This window comes from Tenrec ecaudatus, chromosome 4 (genome assembly GCF_050624435.1).
Source record: "Tenrec ecaudatus isolate mTenEca1 chromosome 4, mTenEca1.hap1, whole genome shotgun sequence".
Taxonomy (NCBI): Eukaryota; Metazoa; Chordata; class Mammalia; order Afrosoricida; family Tenrecidae; genus Tenrec; species Tenrec ecaudatus.
Genome location: NC_134533.1, coordinates 58,763,874 through 58,784,443, shown reverse-complemented (window position 1 = coordinate 58,784,443; position 20,570 = coordinate 58,763,874). Strand labels below are relative to the sequence as shown.

Sequence of the window (20,570 nt, the reverse complement as noted above, 5' to 3'; positions counted from 1 at the left end):
GAGATAAGCAATGTTTCAAGTCCCCAACCTGAGTGCCCTCTAAGCTGGATGATAAAAATCTGCTTTAAAAACAGAGCAACAAATATAGTGGGTCTGGGGATGGCTGCTCTCCAAAGATTCCCCAGATTTCTAAGTGGCAAGAAGCGCAATAAATATCTTTCCAAATTAACTAAATGAAGCCAAAATTAGCATGATTGCACATTATGTCCATACGGTGTGACACTGTAAGTTGTAAATGATGTAATTGACTCTCATTCTCCCAAGAAATCAATATGGTGGGATGTGTTTCAGATTGAAGTGTAACATTTATGGATTACCACAGATACTGAACTGGCTCAGTACAAAGCTTTCTGATTTTTTTCTGATTTATTATTATTATTTTAGCTTTCTGATTTAAATGTAAATTTTTCAGTGAGCATATATGGAAACCAGTGCCATACACATACCAGTATATGAGGGAGCTTCAAAAATGTGAGAAAATGGGATTAAAAGATAGTATAATTTAATCACAAAGTTTCAAGCGTCATATTGTAAGCAGATTTAAAGTTAATTACCAGTGCATTATTTTGTCACAAATGAATCTTCATATGCAATATTACTCAAGAGTTTCATGTGGAGAAACTTGAACTGTATAGTCTCCATGGAAATTCAAAAATTTTTTTAAGATCATTTTATTGGGGGCTCTTACAGCAATCCATACATCAGTTGTATTAAGCATACTTGTACATATGTTGCCATCATTTTTTAAACATTTGCTTTCTATTTGAACCCTTGGTATCAAATCGTCCTTCTTTCCACCCCACCCCCATGACCCCTTGATAAGTTATAAATTACTTTCATATCTTAAACCATCCACTGTCTCCCTTCCACTGTGGTTTCTGTTGTTTGTCCTTCTAGGGTTGGTGGGGATAATTTGTATATCAATTGTTGCAGGCCCCGTGCCCTTTTCTTCCCCTCCTCTCCCAACTTTACCCCTACCCTCCTGGTATGAGATGGCTTTTGCTGCTCTATTCTATTAATTTCCTCTCAGGAATCTTGGGGATTTGAAACTCAGATTTATTTTTTATAAATAGAGGGCTTTTTTCTTTTCTAAGTCACCATTTATGCGCATTAACACCCTCACATTGGAATCATGTTTTTCACGATTTATTCATTTGGAAAAATATACAAGTTAATCTCTTGGGGGAAAAAATAAGAATAGCACTTGCACTGAAGCTTTTTGTTTAGCTGGGCACTGTAGGTAAAGTCAAATTGAGAACCTTTGGAGAAAACAAGATGACGGCCCAATCTTGCATGTCCTTAGGGGTAGAGAAGATGAAGTCCATGTCACAGCTGGCAGTTCTGTCCAGGCGGTGGAGGCCTTCAGAGATGAGGCTGGATCCCTTCCAGGAAGTTGTGCTGGAAAGCAGTTGTGTTGATGAATTGCGTGAAAAGGTAAACTCATTTTAAACAAAACGAGCTAAAATAACAAGATAAATCAAAAAGTATTGCCATTGAATCTTAAAAGCCTTGGTGAAGCAAAATTATCAAAATAAAAAGCCATTGGATTTTTATTATTATTAAAAGGTCATTTTGTTGGGGACGCTTACAATTCTTGTTATAATCAATGTATCGATTGCATCAGGCATGTTTATACATATATTGCCTTCATTCTATTTTACTCCTTTACTTTCTATTGAGCCCTTGGTATCAGAAGCTACTGATTCTTAACATATCTTCCATCTAGGGCCACGTAGGCAATGTTTTCATCTCTGTAGCTCTTCGCTGAAGAATTCTGAATGATTTGAAACATGCCACTTCACAATGGCAACCTTGGCTTCCTCAAGGAAATCAACTCATATTCCTTTTGTGTGTACTTTGGTTTGGGAAATAAAAAGTAGTTGGAATGGGCAGGATAGGGCTGGAGAGTGGATGAGGTAAGACGTCCCAATGAAATTCTCACAGGGCAGCCTCGCTAACCTTGAAGAATAAGTACCATGTATTCTCGAATATAAGCCGACCCAAGTATAAGAGGAGGTACCTAATTATTACCTGGGAAACCAGAAAAACTGATTGACTTGAGTATAAGCCTAGGGTGGGAAATGCAGAAGCTTTCGGTGAATTTCAATAATCAAAACAAATTAAAATAAAATTACTAAAACTTGAGACATCAGTGGGGTAATTATTTAAAGATTTATTTTAAATTAAAAACCTAAATAAAAGCACAAGTCATTTGACATTAGTAAACCAGTACAGTAGGTGGAAAATAGGTTCAACAAAAACAATAAGGTATCAACAATGATACCTTAAGATTACTATTCTCTGAACTCAAATCAGCAACCAAGCTAAAATGTAAAGAGTTAAAATCCTTCAAAATTGGGTTCCTCATCATCATCCCTATCCCAATGCAGAGCTTCAGCTGGTGTGAGGTCATCATAGACGCTGTCCTCACTGAGATCGCTGTCGTCACCATCACTGCTGTCATTTTCATACAAAGCGCAGTCTTCACTGCCATCCATAGCATTACTAATACTACATTTCTGGAAGGCACGTCGCACCATGTCTTCTGGAATGTCTTCCCATGCATCTCGAGCCCACTTTGCTATTAACTCTGTCAGGCTTCATGAGAGTTCCTCCTTTTGTTAGTCGGGCGTGACCAGATGACATCCGTTCATGCCACATCCTTCGCACACGGTCTTTAAAAGGCTTATTCAAAGATACATCCAGAGGCTGCAGTACAGATGTAAGCTCACCTGGAATAATGGCTGAAGTAACTTTACTAGATTTTGCCAATTTTTTTTATGTCATCCGATAGGTGGGTTCTGAACATATCCCAAACAAGTAACGATGGCTTTTTCTTTAAGGCTGCTCCTGGTCGTCGGTTTCACATTTCTTCCAGCCATTTTTTTGTTCCGTCTTCGTCCATCCAGCCTTTAACATGTGCACGCACAGTAATTCTTGGTGGGAAATTGATCTTTTTAGGCAAGGTCTTTCTCTTAAAAATAATGACAGGACACAGCTTAGTTCCATTAGGCAAACATGATAGAACAACTGTAAAGTAGTTTGTTTTTTTTTTCGTTTCCTGTGGTTTTGAGAAAAATGGTTTTTTCGCCTAAACTCTCCACAGTCCTGTTGCTTGGAAGATCAAAAGTCATGGCAGTTTCATCCATATTCCCAATATCTGCCAGGTCATAATTTTAAATCCTCCTTTTGTTTTATAATTAATGACTAGAATGACATTTTTTCTTCAAGGTCTTGAGGCAGTTTCTGGGAAATCTTTGTTCTTTGTCTCAAACATAGTAGGCCAAACCTATTCATGAAGCAGGTACACCATCCTGCTGATGCAGCAAATTTGTCAATGCCTGGTGCTTTATATTTGTCATCCTTAGCCATTTGTAGAGCACGTATGCAGATTCCCATGCATGTTACGCAGTAACCATTTTGACAACGCTCCATAACCCATTTATGCAATTCACTCTCTAGAGCCCCATAAAAAGACGTTAAGCCAGGATGAGCTTTTGGAATCTGTTCCAAGTCAGCCTTCATTTCCTGCCACTCCCTCACTTGCTTTTCATCAACACAGAATTCCCTACTTGCGATACTGTTATTGCTCTCTTCCACTCTTGACACAACCTTCATTTTGAAACCAGCCTCATATGACTGGTGTTTTTGTTTTGGCTCAAGAATATCCATTTCTAATATAAAATAACAAGACTTTGAAAAAGAACTTTCGTATTAGCGGGGCAGGGGGGCGGAGTCCGTGCAGGCAGGGGATGCAGGATGTGATTTAACACAGAGACCAGAGGGGAGAGACAGAGCGCAGCCACAGACACATCCTTACCAGTTCAGCTGCCAGCGTAAGTGAATCACTATGGGTGCTTCAGTGAATTGGAGCCATCCACGTCATAGGACGGCTCTGATTGGTTAGATGTGAGTAAACAAACATTCAAAACCCTGCAGTGCCAGCGGGACTTTGAATGAACAGCGGAGGAACAGTAATCACCCGCGAGTTAACGGGTGCTCGTCCTGTTACCTCGAGGGACGGGTAGCCAGTGAGATGTTATACCTCGCTGGGGTACCACTGACCCATGTATAAGCCGAACCCCAGTTTTTCAGCACATTTTTGTGCTGTAAAACTCAGCTTATACACGAGTATATACGGTAAGTACATACCATAGTCATAACGGGAGGAGAAATTCCTTTGCATAACTTTCCCTTTTCTCACCATTGCGACTTTCCATTTTCTTAAAACTTCATGATGAGCCCCTGTGATCTTCCCGTCTGTCTGGTCCTGTGCCTCCTTACAGTCATAGCTGTTTGAACCCATCTTTGCAACCACTCTATCAGATAACTTCATGGAGGAGCTGCCTCTCTTTGTTCTTACTCTTTACCTTCCAGGACAGGTAGTCTTGCCATCCACACATCTAAGAGAATTCTGGTTGTACTTCTTCCAAGACAGAGTTGTTTGTTAATGATTCTTCCTCTAATCCTGATACCATATTCTTCATATAGTCCAGCTTCTTGGATTATTTCCTCATAATAATCATACAATTAAGTATAGTGAAAGGTTATAATCGTAATGCATACCTTTTCTGGTTTTAAGCTCCACGGTATCCCTGTGGTCTATGTACAGGTCTGGAGTGCCCATTCTTCACAGTGTGTTTGATAATTTGTTATGATCATATAGTCAAATGCCTCTGCATAGTTAATGAAACCCAAGTCAGCCTCTTTCTGGTATCAGCATGCTTTCAGCTACGATCCACCTGATGCTAGCATTGATGTCCCTAGTTCCAGCTCGTCTTCTAAATCCAACTTGAGTTTCTGGCACTTGCCTCTTGATGTACTGACATAACTATGTTTTCATTAACTTGGCAAATTTTACTTCAATGTGATATTAATGAAAATATTTGATAATTTCCACATCTTCTCAAGCCACCCTTGAAATCTTGTGTTTCTGTCTTTGGCATCATTTTTCTTTTGCCTTTAGTTATTTTATGTTTAAGAGGTTATTTTGATATCTGTTTTGGTCCTTTTTTTCTTTCCTTTCTTTGTAATGACCTTTCCCTTTCTTTACATTCGATGTCTTTGATGGCATTGCAGAACCCTGGTCGTCATGTTCTGTCTATTCATCAAGTCTAGTCCATGAGACGATCTCTAAATCCAGGTGAGATGTGAGGAATTTCATGGGGAACAGAATCAAATTGGAATTTTCTCAATGGATTTTTTTGAAGCCCCCTTTTAAAGCAAAGTTGTGATTTCACTTTTGGGAACTTGTATGTTCGTTTTCTTGAGTTTTAACATGAATTTCTCTGCGTGATTCATGGCCTGTTCTGGAATCCACCCCAGCCTTATTCTGACTCGGTTGGGTCTGCACTGTTTCTTTTCACAGAAGTAGTCAGTTTGATTTCTGTCCATTTCTTCTGGTCAGAGCCACATGTATAATTGCCATTCATGTTGTGGAAACAGGTATTTGTGATGAATAATTCACTGGCTTGGCAAAATTCTACCATGTGGTCTCCCAAGTCATTTCTGTCTGCTAGCGCCCTGATTTCCAACTTCCGTATTCTAATCACCGATAGTTATCAATGCATCCTGATAGCATGTTTGATCAATTTCAGATTCCAGGAGTTGGTAAAAACCTTCATTTTCACATCGGTGACTTTAATGATTGGTGCATACATTTGAATAATAGTCATAGAAACGACTGTTCCTTGTAAGGTTATGGCCATTATTTTGTCATTGACCGCGTGGCACTGTAGGCTAGATGGGTCTTACAGCACTGCACGGCATGCTGGCCTCGTCAGTGTGCCGCTCCCAGTGTAGCACACCATGTGACTGTGGGTCAGCTTGGCCAGTGCCATTCCTTCTCCGTTTACTCAATCTGTACACTTTCTGTTTCATTTCTGACACTCACTAGTTTTCATATAGACTCAACATGCATGTATTCCACACTGATTACACCTCCAGGAGTTCAACAAGCAACTGCCAGAACCTTCTGAGTTAACTTTGTTCCTTGACTAGCCCAGAGAGAGCCTGTCAAAAACCACTCTTTTGATTGGACCTTTTTTTTTTTTTTAGAAGAGACCCTAATGAAACTAAAGGGGAAAAAAAACAAACCAAACTCACTGGCATCGAGGCTCCGACTCATAGTGACCCACTGTGGGTTTCCAAACCTGTGCCTGTTTGGAGGAGTAGAACGCCCAGTCGTTCTCCCACAGAGCTGCTGCTGGTTTCAACCTGCCAGTTGTGCAGATCTCAGCCCAGTGTGTAGCCACTACACTACCAGGGGTCCAGTGAAACTAAGACTGGTGTGTTAGTGAGAGAACTTGTCTGCAGCCATCCATTGATCACAGACATGCTTAGACACATTTTGTTTGGAATAAAGCCCTGTGTGTATGAATATGAACCCCAGAGCAATGTGATTTTACTTGCATACATTTTCCCTCGTGTTTCTGAAGTGATGGTATCGGAAGTGAGAACCCAACACTATTAAGGAATGTATTGCTACATTCCACTTGTCTCTTAGAGCACTTGATGCTTTGAAACGTTACAGTCACTCAGGAATGGATCAACTCTGGATATGTTAGGTTAATTTTTTATGAGAAGTTAGAATTCATGATGACTAGAGTAAATTTCTTTATGTCTAAAAAATCCAAATGAAATAGAATTGAATGGAAGATCTGTGCATATGGGGTTTTGTGCTTTAAAGGTAGAAATTAGAGTGTTGTCTGGGGAAAGCGTGAATCCAGTCAGCAGAACTGGCATGATTGGCTACCCCTTTGTCCATTTCACACCAAATACAAAAGTAAATTCTGAGTGGATGAAATTTATAAAAAATCATATAAACAAATAGGAATTTATTGTCTTCCTTTCAGGCACGAGACCAAATCGAAACTAAACTCATTGCTGTCGAATCAATTCTGACTTGTAGTCACCCTCCAGGTCTGGGTAGACCTGCCCCCGGGGATTTCCAAGGCTGTAATTCTTTATGGGAGTAGAAAGCCTCATCTTTCTCCCGAGGAACTGCTGGTGGTTTTGAACTGCTGACCTTGCAGTTACCCCATTGTGCAACCACTACGCCACCAGCAGAAGACAGAAGTATCACAGTGATTTTGTTAATTCTGGAGAAAAAAGATGTGTGAGCATTAGAAACAAAGTATCCATAATTTGTAAGCAGCAACTACATTAATAAGATTAACTGCCTAATTTTATAACTTGACAAAGAGCACGAAATGGCAATTTCTACAAGGACAAATTAAAACTATGCTATTATTTCACTGTCACGCTGCAAAGATTTAGAAAATAAATGCTTAGTATTGTGGCGATCTAAAGAAAGCAGGTGGTTGGGTTTCGTGTACCTTTCATCACATTATTTCAGGGATCAGTCTGACGTTAGTTATCCACCTTTCAGAGGTTCAACGCCACATCTAGGAAGTTACTGTACTGTATAGGAATATTTGAAGATAGGTACGAGTATTTATGGAAGTACTAAAGGACTTCAAAAAGTTTGTGGAAAATTCAATTATCTTTTATTTCCATTTTTACACAAACTTTTTAAAACCTCCTTGTTTAGTGCATAGCATTCTTTATAACTGGGGAACACCTTAATACTCCATCATAGAAAATGAAATTATACAGCTATGGAAGAGAAGGGTCTTTGGTATTCTTTTTTTTCATGTCTAGGCTATATAAAATTGTTATAAAGATTTTATCAATGTGCTTTTATATATTGTGAAGTTATATATTTAGATTGTGTATACAGTTGAAAGAATACAATAAGTTTCTATTTCTAAGACAGTTCTGTGCGCAGTGGGGATGGGTAGGAGATAATTCCACTTCCAGCTTTTTTCTTGTACACTTTAACATCACATACTACTTTTTGGAGAAAGAAGTAAGCTATTTCGAGTAAGTCTATAGAGATAGTAATTGCATCAGTAGTCACTTAGGGTTGTGGTGGGGCAGGTTAGGAAGAAGTGGGGAGCTAATAATGAGTACAGAATGAAGAAAAGGTTCTAAAATTGATTGTGGTGGTGATTGTGCAACTCTTTGTACTATGTTTAAACCGCCGAAATGTATGGGAATTATATGTTCATAAAACTTGGGGGGTGGTCAATCTGTTTCTGTGTGAGGGAAACGGAAAATAAATGTTCGAGGAAGTTTATTTTAAATAAATTAATAGCCAATTTTTTTGTTTACAGCTTAGTGAAATCAGTGGAATTCCTTTGGAAGATATTGAATTTGCCAAGGTAAGCCCTGAGAGCACTTGAGGCCTGTTCTGATGCTCTGTGGACTTCTCTAGCAGTCTGCGCTGATGACTTCCTTGTTCTTGTCCCCGAAGGGCAGAGGAACATTTCCCTGCGATGTTTCTGTTCTGGATATTCATCAGGACCTGGACTGGAATCCTAAAGTTTCTACCCTGAATGTCTGGCCTCTCTATATCTGTGATGATGGTGCCGTCATATTTTATAGGTAATAGTCACGATGTTTATGTTGATTCTAATGATAGAACATTGTTGGTGTGCATCCATAGCTTGTTTCCCATAAACATCTCTACTCTTGTTGACATGATACAACCACTGACCAGTAGAAACGCAAAGTGAGCTACGCATGTACTTTGAAATTTTCTTGTAACCACTTTTTTAAAAAGTGAGAAGTAGGTCAAAGTAATATTAATATATTTTATTCCACCCAGTACACCCAAACCTTATCGTTACAGCATATAATCAATATTTTAAAATCATTAACGATCCATTTACATTCTTGTGCATCAGTACCAAGCCTTTGAGATGTGGCATTTCTTTTACACAAAGGAGCCCTGGTGGCCCAGTGGGTAAAACAGAGGCAGCCAGCAACTGAAAGTGAGGCAGTTCACACCCACCAGCCCCGCCAAGGGAGAAAAGATGGGGCAGTGTATTTCCATGAAGATTCACATCCTTAGTCATGTCTTGGAGCAGTTTTGTCATAGTTGCTTGGAGTAGGGCTACTAACTGCAAGTCCAGCAGTTTGAAATCACCAGTCGCTTCTCAGAGAAAGATGGGGCTTTCTACTCCTGTAAAGAGTTCCAGTCTTGGACACCCACAGGAGCAGCTCTGCCTTGCGTAATAGGGCCACCGTGAGTCGGCTTCAGCTCAAAGGCGGTGCATGAGCTTGTTTGTTTGTTGTTTGGCTAGAATGTCATTATGAGTGGGAATTAGCTTGACCGCAATGAGTGTGATGTTTTGGGTTTGTAACACTTCCATCCCATCTCATTTTGGAGCAGTCGGTACCCGTGGTCTATGACTCTATTTGACAACACAGCCACAGAGAAAAGGGAATCGTCCTTGGAGCGGAGTGTGGCTGACCCGGGCTCCATTGAAGCTCGGCCATTTACTTAACGCCTCCTCTGTGAAATAGAGAAAGGGCCGTGTACTTGGCAGGATTTCACAAGAATGCAAGACATAACTGGCACGGTTACTGCCATGCAATAGTTGCTCAGTAAATGATCGTCGTTAGTACCACTGGTAACATGGAGGTTCCTCTGATGTTTTTAGAAATGGATGCTATGCTAATCTATTAAACACATTAGAAATTTGAAGCATTCTAATGGGTGAGATGATTTAACTTTAGTCATGACGGTCCAATTTCATGATCTTGCTGGGGGACATGATGGCACTGAAGCATCGATTGATAGCGGCAGGTGGCTATTCTGGCCTCATGTGATCGATGTTTTTTACACATAGGGACAAAACAGAAGAATTGATGGAATTGACAGATGAGCAGAGAAATGAACTGATGAAAAAGGAAAGCAGTCGGCTCCAGAAGACTGGGCATCGCGTAACGTACTCCCCTCGTAAGGAGAAAGCACTCAAGATCTATCTGGATGGCGCGCCCAATAGAGAGCCAGCTCAAGACTGACTGTGCTCCCTGGGGCGTGGTTGGGATGCGATGGTTCACTACGGTTGTGTAGTGCCATTCTGGCCGGACATGGTTAGGGGTAACCCAGTGACACCAGCACTGATTGGACTGCTCTTCACCAATCAGAAGCTCAGTGCCCAGTGGGCCACTGTTTCAACTTGGAATCATGTTGTGCACTATAGTCAAATGTACTGTAAAGTGAAAAGGGATGTGCAAAAAAAATTATAATAATAACAAGGCAAAACCTGCAACTAGCAAAGGGGGAGTGAACGGGACGAGTCAACTTCTTTTATTGTGGACAAGCGTGCACCTAGCAGCTAGTAAAACTAGCCTCACCCAGGATGCTCGTAGCTCAATAATAAAGCTGTGCAAAGGCCGTGAATGATGCCCGATCTGTTTCTTTCACGGACACACACATTACCTCATTAACAACTCGTAACTAAGTACAACGCGTGCTGACTCTTGGAAAGACGCAAAATTAGGGGCCGAAGAAAGGAATTCTCAGAGCTAGCGGTAACCCAGTAAGGAATTATGAAGCTATGGGGTGGGTTTGGTTTGTTTTGCTTTGGGGCAGTGTTAAGAACATTATTCTAGCACATCAGAATGCCTCCCGTGGACCACACCCAGCAGACGGCAGCTCAGGTTGCTGCAGTATTGTAATTGTAATGGATTGTACTTAAGTTATGGATGTAGAGAATACATTTCACGCCTTCATTCAGCATGTAAATAAAATTGATCCTCTTGAGTTATCCTAATTGCAGTTGAACTATTTTCCCCTGGTTCCTCTTTCTACCTTCATGATGCACCTCTGTGTACAGTGAAAAGTATAGCAGTCTGTGTAAATGTAACCCTCAGAGAGGCTTCTCCGTGCTGGGTCCGTAAGATTGTATTTGCCCTTGTGAATGAGGTTTTCTGTTCAGTGATTTCAACTTTTTTCCCCCCTTCTCATTTTTGTACATTTATTTCTGAAGAGTTACTTCTTCAAGTTTGAATCTTCTAGTGCTTTTGTAAGTCCACTTGAAGTTTTGGGGTTGATGCGTAGTTACATGCAGTCGAACTCTAGGGAAACGCCCTGGCACTGTGCGAGTAACAGGTGGACTGAGCAGGCTGGGCGCAGACTCTGGCCATCACCTGGCCTCACTGCAAAGTCTTCTAGAGTCAGCAAGCTTCTGCTTTGCTAAATAAAACTCGTCAGTGAACACCACTCCGTACATTTTGGAAATGCCATCTAATTTATAAAAATCAATAAAAAAAGGTTTTGGTAAAACTTTTTCATGCCAGATGCTGTTTACAACAATGAACATGCCAATGAAACATTTGTCGACTCTGTTGTGTTGTTTTAGTCAGTAAACATCTGTGGCTGGGGAATCCGGGTTAAAGATAGATGTGTTTCCTTTCACTCTGGCCTTTTGTGACATGTATTGAATAGCGGCTCATTTCTATAAATGGTATATTTATCGTAAAGTTCCCATAATAGAAATGAAAGGATACTGCTGTTTACCTGTTGGAGAACCTGTCAGTATGTCAAAATCAAATTCTTATCCTTCCCAGAAAGATATAATTAGAAAATAGTACTAGCATATATTGGCTCTGAGAATCCTATCCTGTCTTAAAGTCTCATGGAATCCATGGGAGGTGGGGAGGGGAGGGGAGGGGATTTTTCTAAGGTATTTTTCTGCCAGTTTTTATTCCCTGTGAAATACGTAGCAGTCTGCTAGATTTGCCTGAGGGACTCTTCCGAGCTAGCACGGGGGGCTTGGTGGTGGTCTCGGAGGAAAGCTCCAGGCAGTTGTGAGGAACTGTCTGTCGCATCAGTTGGGTTTTCTGATGTAACAGAACAGCTGCGTGGTTCTGATAGAGGCCTGCTTTCTTGAGACATGGGCTTTCCGCTCACAGCGCCTGGCTCCCTGCCTAGCAGAGGAGCCCGGCTTGCCAACAATTAAGCGTTTTGGTTTGATTTGGTGTCGCGGTGGTCCTCTGCCAGTAAAATGGTGAAATTCCCCTCGTGCCCTTTCTGTGCCTTCTGCCCTCCGCTTGTATTTATATTTGTTTGTGTGTTCTCTTTTGAATTGCTGCTTCTAATTGCCAGCATATTACAAAGTCCAAGTCGAGGAAGAGGAGGCCCCGTTTAAAAAGCCTTTTGCTTTCCAGGCCCTGGAGGGGTGAAATCACAAGGCTGTGTGCTTCGTGTGTCAGGTGAGGGAGTGATGAGACTCAGCAAAGACGCGTTGTGGAGAGGCTACCTGCATAGCATCACAAAAACAAGGGGGCATCGATAAGCCAAGAGGGCAGGTCCACTGGAGCACGGGGCAGTGGGCCTGGTTTCCCATCTCAAGGTGCAGGCAGGCCACGGGCACAGAGTCCTGACCCCGGTGGGTTTGAAGAGCGCCTACTGTGAGGCAGATGGCCTTGTGCCCACCACGTACCCCTGTGAGAACCAAGCCCCCTGCATGTCCAATAAAGGTGCTCTCCAGCGAGGGGCGTACACTGGCCAGAGGAGCGAAAACTGGTTTCTGGGCCATACCAGGTGTACCTGGCCTGCAGGACTTGTTTGTTGAGGGGCCTTGCCTCAACACAAAGGGACTTTTGGTAAGAGCTAGTTGTCAAGATACAAATGGTAAAGGTGAGTTCTATGGTGTAATTTCTTCTGCGATGTACTTCACGATTCTGAGAAAGGGAGCATGAACTTGTGTTTGTGAGAAAAGAGTCGAACGGAATGACTTGGTTTTCTGCAGCACTGTTACACATGGTGTTTGACTCTGTAGGCCAAGAGCAGGAGAGGGCGATGGTCGGACAATGCTGATCTAGAGGAAATCAGGGCGCAGCACCAGTGTTGGACTAAGCCTGGAAGTGACCTATGAATGTACGGGATACAATAAAGTCTTTTATTCTGGTTCATGGACTAGTATTTAAATGTCTCCTTTTCTACTGGAAGCTGTAGTTCTTCCTCTGAATTTTGTGTGTGTGTTCAGTATCGAGGCGCTAACCAACTGCTTTTACACTTGTACTGTGCAAATTATACTGCAGCATACATGGAATAGAAGATGATCTGAAATAGCAACTTTTTGCTAAATAAAACTATTCCAGCTAAAGAAATGTGTAATTTTTGAAAATCCCAGGATTTTTGGTCACTGGTGTGCTTGCAACAAGCTTTATAAGAAGACCAGTAGTTCTGGAATCAAATGCAAAATGGTGTGTGTCATTTTCCGTGGAGTTTAGTAAATCTGTCTCGGATTATCAGAGGCATTTATGGCTAGATTAGTGCACCAGAAATCGGCTGGCTACACTTCAAGATTGCTTATGTGGGGAAGAGGTGGGGTGTGATCATTTGGCTAGCTGCAGTGTTCGTTTCCAAACGACTCAGAACTCGAGTGCTTGACAACATTGCACATGCATGAAGCCACTCATGACTAGGAAAGAGTGCCGTACTCCCTAGGGGCCATGGTGGGGTGGCTAGAAAAGTGTTCCTGCTTGTGACCGCCCCCCTCCAGCTAGTCTATACTAGAGAAGGTGGTCCTCTGATGGCTTAACCCCAGATCAGACCCATTGTCGCGGGGTCAATTCCAGTTCATAACGACCCCATATAAAGTTTCGGAGGCTTTGGGAATCTATAGGAACAGATAGCCTTGTCTTTCTCCCTCCAAGAGACTGGTGGATTGGAATCACCAATCTTGCAGGTAGCTGGTCGATGCTTACCTGATAACATGGAATTCACCAGTCAGTGAATTATTACTGGGCCCTTCAAACCTGTCATACAGGTGGAGACCAAGCTCCCCCTTCCTTTTGTTTTCTGTGCTCCCAAGCACCCCTCCCCAGAAGGTACATTTAATTTGGAGTGTTTTAAAATAATGCTTTAAGTAACTCTTCCTAAAAAGAGTTACCAACCTGATTAAGATGTAAACATGCAGCAGTCTTTTCCACCCTAAATGCCAGGTATTGTCAAGTGCAGTTCCCTACGGGGGAATGGGGACTCGTCAAGCACTCGGTGCCGTCCTGTCACCCTGACGATAGACTGAGCACAGTCATTTCATTCCAAACTCCCCACAGGGCCAGTTAGTTGTGTGGCTCAGGTTCTCTGGCTCTCCCTGCCTCCTCCTCCACCACCAGTCCTATCAATGGTATAAGAAATGAGGAGAAGGCGAAAGAGTGACTGGCGTGGTAGTGGTGACTACTTCCCTTTCACCTGGTGACCATTGTAGACCAAAGTAGATTGCCCCACAGGCCCTGCCACTACGACCCAGCAAGCCCCGATGGCCCCTGGTATCCTTGGCTGAATTTCTCACTGGCAGAAACACCACATGCCTCCTACATGTGGCCCACTTTGTCACATGCCGTCCCAGCAAGCCTTCGGCCACCAAGTTTGTCTACATGCTTTTCTCGATGAGGACAGGGGTACTGCCAGAGCACATCTCTGCCTTGCAGGAGCCAGTCGGGACTCAGAGGTGTGGTCCTTTCCCCACTGGCCACTCTACAGCCTTGAGAGAATTCTTGTAGCTTCAGTCACGGGAGCATAACGGGCAACCCAAACCAAACTCCCCGCCAGCGAGTTGATGTCCATTAAGACGACATACAGGACAGGGTAGCACTGCCAGTTAGTTCCTGAGACTAACTCGCTACCGGAGTTGAAAGCCCGGCTTTCTCCTGAGGAGCTGCTAGTGGTTTCAAACTGCTGACCTTGTCGGTTGCAGCCCAACATGCAACCACTATGCCACCGGAGCTCCTAACATGACAGGTAAGACAGGGCAATATCCATATCCCAAACGCTACAGCTTCCCAAGTGATTTTCCAGCACCCCATCCCACCTCCTGGTTTTTCTGTGTGAGGTGGCAGCGCTGATGCTGCTTTCAGGGGGAGTAATCGCACGGTACCCTTGGAACCCTGGTCCAGTGATGGAGAGGTGGTTTCAGTAGCATTTTCTTAGCTATGTGGAAGGGGGTCTAAATGCCATAGCAAGATTTAATACCCCTTTCCCCACACTCCTCACCCCACATCAGCCCCTGCACTCCTCGCCCACTCACCCTTGTGTCCTGCTTCCCTTCCAACTTGTGGTCTAAGTCTAAAGAGCCCATTGAATAGGGCAGGATCCTCCCTGGCCTGGCTGGGGCGGGGTGGGAAGTGTTGATGTCCAGTACAGAACTTAGCAGCAGGCATAGGGAAGGCTGGGAAACTCAGCAGGAATCATTTGGGACCCAGTGCGGGCCTCTTTCTGTGCATTCAATGGCAGGCTGTGCACGGGGTTTAGGAACCAACTTGGAGCCTGTGCTACACACATGGACGGTCCCTTTGCAGCCCGCTCCGTTGGAGGATGGGAATCTTGGTGGACTGGGCTGGATAGAGCTGTGCACTGTTCTCCCTTGGGCTGGTCCTCTCACAGATTGCTTCTGAACCGGTTAGGAATGTTTAGCTCCAAAGACAGAAAGACATGGTGGCTTTATGGTCATGGTGGGTTTCTTTTGAAAAGGAGCCGAGATAGGGTTGATACCAGGATTGTTTTCCTCTTCGAAGTCATCAAGGACCTAGATTCTTATCCTTCCATGTAGGCAGAACAATGGCCCTCCAAAGGTGGCCATCCTAATTCCCAGATCCATGACTATTGACTTTACAAAAGGGTCCTTGCAGGTATACTAAGGACCTGGACATGGGAAAGGGATCCCAATTAACCACCAGTGGGCCGATTAACCACCAGTGGGCCGTTAAACTCTGAACCCGTCCCAGCTGTAAAGGGACAGATGCCAGCCTGAGAAGGGGGTGCCTAGTTTGGGGGGGTGGGGGAGGTGGCACACAATTGCACCAGGCAGTGAATCTGAATCTCAAAACTAGAAGGAAGGACATGGATTCTCCCTGGAGTATCCAGACAGGAACCTACCCCTGCTGACTCTTGATTTTAGTCTGATGGAATCCTTGTTTGACTTCCAACCTACGGAATTGCAATCCAGTAGCAAGGGGTTAAGCTTTTCTATTTCCACGTTTCTGGTGACAGCAGCTATAGGAAACCAATACATCTTCCTGTTGCCAACTTGACAGGCTGTACCTGCCCCGCACCTTGTAAGATTCCTGTCCTCGAAGGCAAAAACAAGGGCCGGGCCGCAGGGAAGGGGCTTCCTTCGTGTCTGCCTCTTTCAGGCGGAGAAAGTTTCCAGAGACTTCTTGGCAGTCTTCCCCTTACTTCCCAGCCAGAACTGGGTCATGTAGCCCTCGGGGCTGGGAGGCAGGCTGGGGAAGCAAGTGTCTGGCCTTCCCAGCCTGTAGTGGGAGAGGAGGTGCTGTGGAATTCTGGGTCTGGAGAAGGGAAACAGCCCAGCAAGGTGAAATACCAGACTCCACTTCGAAGCGTAACTCAACGCAGTTCTTCGGAGTGGAGAGCAAAGAGGTAGGAAGCAGCTGCTCCATGTGGACTTCAGCCACGTGTTCTGCAGTGCCTCTCCGATGTTCCTTTGTCTCTGGCTAGGGGCTAAGATTGAACCTGGGTAAGGTAAGTTCTCTGCGGGAAGGACCTAGCTTTGTTCCTCACCATTGCCTGCCGGGTACTTAGCCGGACACCACAGTTAGGCGCTCGCCACATTTTTACTGGATGAAGTCATTGTTAGCCTCTTCTCTGAACACTTCCCTCAACTGAATGTGCCTCCCCAAACCGGAAGAGCACTGTCATTAGGTCGATTCTGACTCAGTGGCCCTATTGGGCAATGTAAGCCCGCCCCATCGAGTCTCTAAGGCTGTAAATCTTGACAAACCAACTGCCCTTTCTCCCCTATGTTCTCTCCCGATTCCCTCTCTCCTTCCCTTTAGGACCCAGAATGCCTTTCCCTGTACCCCTGGTCTCCTGATAAACTCCTGTCCTCCAAGAGCCAGTTACCATGCCAGCACCCCGTAGCCCTGTGTTCCTTTGAGACCATCCCCCCCACACACACACTGCATTCTGTTTGTACTGGGTTGGCTTGGCATGACTGCGCCTGCACCGTGTGACCGGGAGTGCTCTGAGGGCAGGGGTGTTTCTGAGAAAGGTTCTCATGGCCAGAGCGGATGCCAATGCCTGGCTCTGAACAGGCCCGCTATAAATCCTTGTTAAGTGAATGAAAAAAACAGGGAGGTGGCTTGGCCCAGGTGTTTGGATTTGGGGTGGTGTAAAGTTTCATTTGATAAGCAGAAACCCCAGTTAACTGACCCCATCGCTTCAGCATTTTATGGCAGCAGAGGAGAGTCAGGATTGGGGGGGGGGGGCAATGGAGACCTCCAGGAACAACCGCCTGAGAACAGAAGGACCAGAGGGTGCCCTGCCGCCAGTACGGAATGTGTCGATGGGAATTCTAAAGATTCCTGATTAAGGGGGAGACAATCAGGACCGGATTCCAAATTCCCATGAAATCTAGGTCTTCTGGAGCTGTGGAGCCTGGATGGACCCCTGCAACGATTGCCGCATGACCATCTTTAAACCTGAAGCAAAAATTAACCCAACGTCTGAAAAATCAAGCGGCCTTTTGGTAACTGGCAGGGCATGTCTGCGGCCTTACAGCTCTTGTCACATCTGCCGGGCTCCAACTGCTCCCAGCAAGGAGCAAGTTCAGGCAGAAAGTCGGGGGGCAGTGAGTGCGTGGGCACAGAGGGAGGGGCGCTTAGCTTAGGAAAGGGGTGGGATGGCTGCACAGCTTGAAGATCTCAGGAGAAGCACTTCTTGCACATGGAGACCCTGGGATTGGTGGATGTTCTGTGTTCAGGCTCAGTGACAAGAAGGAACTTTTCAAAGTTGTCCATCTTTCATGCACTGACCAGATGCCGCTGGTCAGCCTTCCAGCTCTTGCCCATCCTCCTCCTGGACCCCATGTCTTCTCGGGTAAAAGGAGAAACTGCTCAGGGAGCCTCATGCCAAGTAAAAGCCAGCAGAGGAGTGGTTCTCAATCTGTGGGTCGCGACCCCCTTGGGGGTCGAATGACTCTTTCACACAGGTCGCCCAATTCATAACAGTAGCAAAATTGGTTATGAAGTAACAGTGAAAATAATTTTATGGTTGGGGGATCACATGAACTGTATGAAAGGATCGCGGCGTCAGGAAGGCTGAGCACCATGGCAGTGGAGTTTAGCATGGCTGTGGGATTATTGCCCTTTACGGTCTTCCTGGGCATGCATTTGATTAAAGAAGGCTCCCCCCTCCCAAAAAAAAAAAAAAGTTCATCCTTTCAGGATCATTGAACTCTAAAAACAGTGTGTTTCCATCTGGAAATTTTACTTATTTGGAGAAAAGAGGGAAAAAATGGTGTTGCCCCCCTCCCCCCAATGCCGGTCATTCTCTTTTTCCTGTTTGCAAAGGTTTTATGTTTACTCAAAGTCAAAATAAAAAGTCCAAGAACCACAGGAGCAGTTGAAGTGATTTATGCTTGACTTCTAAGTGCAACACATGTGCTTGTACATAAGTTAAAGCTCAAAAGAAAGCATGCTTAGACAGCCGTGTGACACTGTAACGTCAAGCTCTGTACGGAGGCGTGAGGCCGGTGGTGGGGCGGCGGTCGGACAGTGCAGCCGGGTTGCAGGTTGCAGGGAGTCGCACGGCGTGGCTGGCCTCCTGGGGGTTGGTGGCTAAGCAGTTCTGCACATTTGTCATCCTAACTTTCCACTGGCTCCTGACAAGGTAGCCAATGCAGGTTCTCCAATCTTGCTCCTCCCACGTGAATAACCTAAGAAGCACAACAGCCACCGGGGCTGCCAGCACCATTCATCTACAACGAGGGCCCGCCGCTCCCACTGCTGAGAACACTGCTGTCTGTGTCTAACCAAGAAGCCAAGCAAGCTCACTGCCACCAAGTCGGTGCCAATTCCTAGGGACTCTTCAGGACAGGGTTTCCCGATGGGCGTCGTAGGCATCCAATCTCACAGGAATGGGTCACCTTGTGTATCATCCAGATAAGCCTCAAAACTTCCCTCCTGCCTCATTTAGGGTGAACTGGCGTTGCCACAGAGGCTGGCGTGCAGGAGGGGAGTCCTGGACTTGGGGTCACACCCTGGGAGACCCTGCCCTGGTCTCCACAAGCTGTGGGTTGTGGACAAGAGACAAGGTGTCTGAGCCTCCCAGACCCCTGGCCAATGAGGATGGCGCCCTATCCCCAGACCTCGACCACGGACAGGAGAACGCATTGGGCCATGGTGTAGGAGCCCAGGGAGCTGTCTTAACTGGATGGGGGCATGGAGCGCAGAGGAAGCGGAGCAGCAGTGGTGATGCCCGAACAAAGCACAGCAGGAACATGCCACCTGCTGCATTTCTGCCAGGTTTGTGTTCACAAAGCAAGGCACCCATGCAGGAGTCAGCACGTCCTCAACAACCCGGTGTGGGGAGAGTCCACCGCGTCCTCCCTCCCGCGGCTTTCGGTAGGCACACAAGAGCAGGTGCCAACCATCTGGCAGCCACTGTAGAAGCCCAGTCCTCCCACCCTGCCCTCTAGCAGGACAGTGGCAATGGTGGCATCATCGGGGTGCGGGTGGGTGACATATGTACAGCATCCCATGGGACCTAGGCAAACATCCCAAGCCAGACAGAAAATAATTGGCAAAGAGGAAACGGGAAGAAGCCTGTCGGTCCACCCGAGAAGACACAGCTGGGAGAAATAAGTTAGCTATTTCTATTGCACATGGGCTCCCGGGACAGAGCTGGCTCTAGATCTCGTCTCCATCCTTGGGCTCGAGCCCCACGGCCTCCAGCTCCTCGGACAGGTCCTCCACGAGGCTCTCAAGCTCCCTGCGCACCTCCTGGATGAAGCCCTCGTCGGCGGCGTCCCCAACCAGGGCCTCTTTGAGCAGCAGGCTCTCCTCGCTTTCCTCGCTGCTCTCACCAAACTCTGGCTTACACGTGTACACGAGGCTGTGGCTGGGTAGAGACAGCTGTAGTTCATGGGAAGGCCACAGCTTCCCACAGGGACCAAGCGGGGCAGGAGGCCCAGGCCTGGAGTCCTTTGCCTGCAGGGCTCCTGGGGCTCCTCCCACAGGGCCGCCTCTGGCATGTCCCAGGAACAATTGTGACATCCGTCAATACCTGACCTCAAAAAGGGCTGGCTGAAGAAGGCGCCCTCACCCTGTGGCTGTGGACCTGGCTCCCTGCAATGGACTATGTCGGACTCCCGTGCCAGAAGCAGGCCCTGGGGACCCTGGGGTCGGAGGGTTTGCAGCATCCCCATGCCCCTTGGAGCTCCTGGCCCATCTAGGCCTCTGAGCAGGAGGCAGCCCCAACAGCAGGGAGGGGCCCTGCCTGCCACAGGGGCCGCTGGACAGGGAGCAGGGTTGGGAGGAGGTCCCTGCCCAGCCTTCTGGGTTCTGCTATGATAGAATGGTGGGGAGAGCTCCTGGGGGACCAGTGGGCTGTGCGCTCACCGCTGGACCTTCTCTTGGTCCCTGTGAGTGTGATTGAAGCCCTTGTGCTGGTTTCCCTCCCCCCTCTCCTCGGAACCCTCTGCCTGCTCCAGCCTCTGCTTGGCCTTCAAAGCGGATGGCCTGGGCTCTTTCCCCCTTTGACTCGCCATGGGCCATCCACAGTCCCCTCTCAGCTTGAGCCACGGGCTAGGTGTGTCTCACGCCTTCCTGCCCAGTCCTACACTCCAGCCTGCTAACCCCAGCGACACCTGAATTCAACTTGCTCCGAACACATGCACTTCCCCAGGCAAATCCTGCTTTAGCCCCTGAGCCCACAAGAAGCCACCTCAGGGGTGCTGGTGCCACCT

At 46.0% G+C, this 20,570-nt stretch overlaps 2 protein-coding genes across 6 annotated transcripts in view; one reads left to right on the top strand and one right to left on the bottom strand.

Moving 5' to 3' along the window:
• The window catches only part of USP47 (ubiquitin specific peptidase 47), a 111,666-nt gene extending 101,411 nt beyond the window's left edge, over positions 1 to 10,255 (top strand). For all 5 annotated transcript variants that reach the window (XM_075546062.1, XM_075546060.1, XM_075546061.1 and 2 more), the window contains exons 25-28: positions 1,304 to 1,434; positions 8,178 to 8,225; positions 8,318 to 8,448; positions 9,699 to 10,255. In XM_075546062.1, coding sequence (XP_075402177.1) covers positions 1,304 to 1,434; positions 8,178 to 8,225; positions 8,318 to 8,448; positions 9,699 to 9,873 — 485 coding nt within the window. In that variant the 3' untranslated portion in view covers positions 9,874 to 10,255. The remainder of the gene's footprint in view (positions 1 to 1,303; positions 1,435 to 8,177; positions 8,226 to 8,317; positions 8,449 to 9,698) is intronic.
• The window catches only part of DKK3 (dickkopf Wnt signaling pathway inhibitor 3), a 55,487-nt gene continuing 44,611 nt past the window's right edge, over positions 9,695 to 20,570 (bottom strand). The window contains exon 8 of the mRNA XM_075546064.1: positions 9,695 to 19,723. Within this exon, the coding sequence (XP_075402179.1) occupies positions 19,513 to 19,723 (211 nt within the window). The 3' untranslated portion in view covers positions 9,695 to 19,512. The remainder of the gene's footprint in view (positions 19,724 to 20,570) is intronic.